Raw genomic sequence first — 3,247 nt, 5'->3', positions numbered from 1 at the left:
GGCTGCGGGCAACGCGACCGGGAAGAAGGCTCGCGGCGAGCGTCTAAGGTGGACTGTCCGGGAGCGCGCGCGCGCTCCCTCCCTGGCTCCCTCCACCGACTCCCGGACGGAGCCCAGCCCCGCTGCCGCGCGCCGCCCGCCTCGCCGCGCCTAATAACAACGGCGCCCAGGGTCAGGTGGCCGCGCGCGGACAGGGCAGCTATTGGCTCGGCGGGAGCGCGGTGCGTCGCGATTGGTTGGGGGCGGGGCCTCGACGGAGGCGGGCGGGGCTGCTCACGGAGGCTGGCTGGGAGGGGCGGGGGCGGGGCCAGGCTTGGTCCGCGCCTTTGTGCCCGGCGCGCGCTCTCTGCCCGCTCCGGCTGCAGCGCCCGCTGCATCAATAATTCAGAGCGGCGGCGGCGGCGGCAGCGGCGAGTGCGGACAGGAGGCGGCGGCAACAGCGGAGACCAGGCAGCAGAGGCTATGCATCCAAGTGCGGTTGGGCGGCCGCGGCACCCCTGAGGCCCGGGCCGGGCTCCTGGTGCACCACGAGAAGGGGACGTTTGTCCTGGAGTCCCAGGGAGAGGCGTAGTGGCTCGGGAGGTGTCGGCGGAGCTGTGCACAGAGCTGAGGAGGGGGCTTCGGAGCAGGGCTGGGGAGGGGGGGAAGCTGGCGCTGGCAGCCCCCGGGGTGGGGGGCGGGGTGGGCGCGGCGGCGCGATGCTGGGCGTCGTGGAGCTGCTGCTGTTGGGGGCTGTGTGGCTGGCAGGCCCAGCCCGCGGGCAGAATGAGACAGAGCCCATCGTGCTGGAGGGCAAGTGTCTGGTGGTGTGTGACTCCAACCCCACGTCTGACCCTACGGGCACTGCTCTGGGCATCTCCGTGCGATCGGGCAGCGCCAAGGTGGCTTTCTCTGCCATCAGGAGCACGAACCATGAGCCGTCCGAGATGAGTAATCGCACCATGATCATCTACTTCGACCAGGTGAGTTCCCCCCGTTTTCTTGCAGCATCCAGAACGGATTGGTGAGGGGGTGACAAGGAGAGCGTGGAAATCAGAAGCGGGATCCTCTCCAAGGGCTCTGCGGAGACTAGAGGACCACGCTGGGATGGACTCCGGTCTACCTCCTTTCTTTCCTGTCTCCTTATAGGTACTAGTGAACATCGGGAACAACTTTGACTCAGAACGGAGCACTTTCATCGCCCCGCGCAAAGGGATCTACAGTTTTAACTTCCACGTGGTGAAAGTCTACAACAGACAGACCATCCAGGTCAGCTGCCACCTGGGGGCCAGGCTCTCAGTAGGGGGTTGCTGGCCGTAGGGGTCTGTCGGAGGCTCTGTGGAAGAGCGAGGCAGAAATCAGCGGCATACACCCGGGCTGCCTCGGGGACGGGTAGCGGGGCCTCAAGCTTCTTTGGCATGCACCGCCCCTAAAGCTGTCCAAGGTTCCTGAGACTCAATTCCATCTCTAGAGACAGTTTTTCTGTCCTTCGCCTTCTGGGACCTTTTTAAAGGTCCCTCGGTTTTCCTTAGGGACCCCGGGGACTTCCTGTAAGGGTTGTAAGCTCCACAGACAGCTACGGCTTCTGTAAGATCTCCACGCCGGTTTTCTAGGCTCAACAATTCGCTGCAGCCCAAAGCCTTTGGCAGCGTTTCCGCTTTTCTTCAGCACCTCGGACAGAATCTCGTTCTCTAACCCTACTCCCTTGGCAGACTTGTTTTTAAACTTGAGTCTCTGGGCAGAGAAAAGGGTCGAGGTGGGGGTTGGGAGGGATGGTGCTACTTCCTCCTGGTCCAGCCGTGTCCCGGCCAGCACTCATCCGCTAGTCAGGCCCCCAAAGATGTCTGGGTTATCTTAGAGCTCCCGCAGAGGCAGAACGCTCAACTGGGAACAGGGCGCCTGGCCCTCCCTAGGCTGACGCTGCTACCGCAAGGGCACAACCAGGCGATGGCGGGCATGGTAGGATCTGGGGCGAGAATTGAGCGGGTGGCTTAGGGAGGGAGCTCTAGTGCAGTTTCGCAGGTCTCGGCATTTCGGACAGCCACTCTTGGCCGCTTTTAATCTGCATCCCAAGGCGTCTCCGTCTCTGCTATGTGCCCCTCGCCCCCGTGTCCTGCCCACAGCCACCAGTTGAGGCCCGGGGTGCGGCTGTTTGTTTAGGGCGCGCGGGGAGCAGAGTTGCTCCTGGCAAGCTGGCGAAAGGCCGAAGGTCTCAAGGCGCAACACCCACCTGCGGGTTTACTAAACTGCATTATGCCTAGTCAGGATTCACTTGGCGCGCTCCTGCCGCTCTAGAGAGTCAGACCCTTCCTCTACCTAGATACGGTGTGGGTCCCCGTTAGAGCCTTCGCAGCAAGCAGCTAAGCCCGGTTTCTCCCCGCACGCCTCCTGCCGGGTCGGGGCCCCCAGGCCTTTGGGACAGCTAGCTAAGCACCTAGGTTGGCTCTCCCCCGTCGCTTGGGTACCCGCTTAGGTGGCGCATCTGACGCAGGCCTTTATTTTTCTCAGGTGAGCCTCATGTTGAACGGGTGGCCGGTGATTTCAGCTTTCGCCGGTGACCAAGACGTGACCCGTGAGGCCGCCAGCAACGGCGTCCTCATCCAGATGGAGAAAGGCGACCGAGCATACCTCAAGCTGGAGCGGGGGAACTTGATGGGGGGCTGGAAGTACTCAACCTTCTCTGGATTCCTCGTGTTTCCCCTCTGATTGGCTCGGTAACGGGAATGGAGGCAGGAGAAAGGCAGGAGGGGAGTGAAAAAGAGGCCGAAAATTACCAGGGCGAGGAAGCGGCGCCACCGGAAACTTACTACGTGTTCCTAGCTACGCCTGGGTACAAAGGTGTGCGCCGCCCGCGGTCCAACTTCGTCCCTTACTAAGAGAAGTAAATCTCGCTTAGCTCTGCACACTCCCATTTCCAAAAATAAATTCGCCTCCCCAAAGCCAGTCGCAGTAATCGAGGAAGAGACTGCCTTGTCATTGTTCCTTACCCGTCCATGTCCCCAACAATTAACGAAGTAATGTGAAATGTTTCTCCTGACCCGACCCCCCTCTGAACCCTGCCACTTACTGAAACTTAGTATGCCCCCCCCCCGAGTTTGAAGAGGGGGTCCGTTTGTTTTCTGTTTCTGTTTTTGAATGGGGCAGGTAGTTTTAATATAACAGGTTTTGCTCTTCAAACACCGCGCGAGTTAAGCTTGAGAGACTTGCCCTCGGCTGCTGTTAGCGGAGGAAGGACTCGCCTTCGTGGTGACTGGTTTAACTATACATA

General features: G+C 61.0%; 1 protein-coding gene across 1 annotated transcript; it reads left to right on the top strand.

Annotated features, from left to right (window-relative positions):
- The first annotated feature begins 698 nt into the window (after positions 1 to 698).
- Cbln1 (cerebellin 1 precursor) lies at positions 699 to 2,685 on the top strand. Its single transcript, XM_027405519.2, has 3 exons — positions 699 to 962; positions 1,129 to 1,248; positions 2,488 to 2,685. The coding sequence occupies exons 1-3, from the start codon at positions 699 to 701 to the stop codon at positions 2,683 to 2,685; spliced, it is 582 nt and encodes a 193-aa protein (XP_027261320.1).
- Positions 2,686 to 3,247: the final 562 nt, after the last annotated feature.

This window comes from Cricetulus griseus, chromosome 3 (assembly GCF_003668045.3).
Source record: "Cricetulus griseus strain 17A/GY chromosome 3, alternate assembly CriGri-PICRH-1.0, whole genome shotgun sequence".
NCBI classification, from domain to species: Eukaryota; Metazoa; Chordata; class Mammalia; order Rodentia; family Cricetidae; genus Cricetulus; species Cricetulus griseus.
This window is presented reverse-complemented; position numbering and strand designations above follow the sequence as displayed.

What these genes read in the sequence shown, in the direction of transcription:
- Cbln1 (XM_027405519.2), top strand. Translation starts at nt 699, where the DNA reads ATGCTGGGCGTCGTGGAGCTGCTGCTGTTGGGGGCTGTGTGGCTGGCA. An exon ending in TGATCATCTACTTCGACCAG is followed by an intron (nt 963 to 1,128) that starts GTGAGTTCCCCC and finishes GTCTCCTTATAG; the next exon opens with GTACTAGTGAACATCGGGAA. An exon ending in ACAACAGACAGACCATCCAG is followed by an intron (nt 1,249 to 2,487) that starts GTCAGCTGCCAC and finishes TATTTTTCTCAG; the next exon opens with GTGAGCCTCATGTTGAACGG.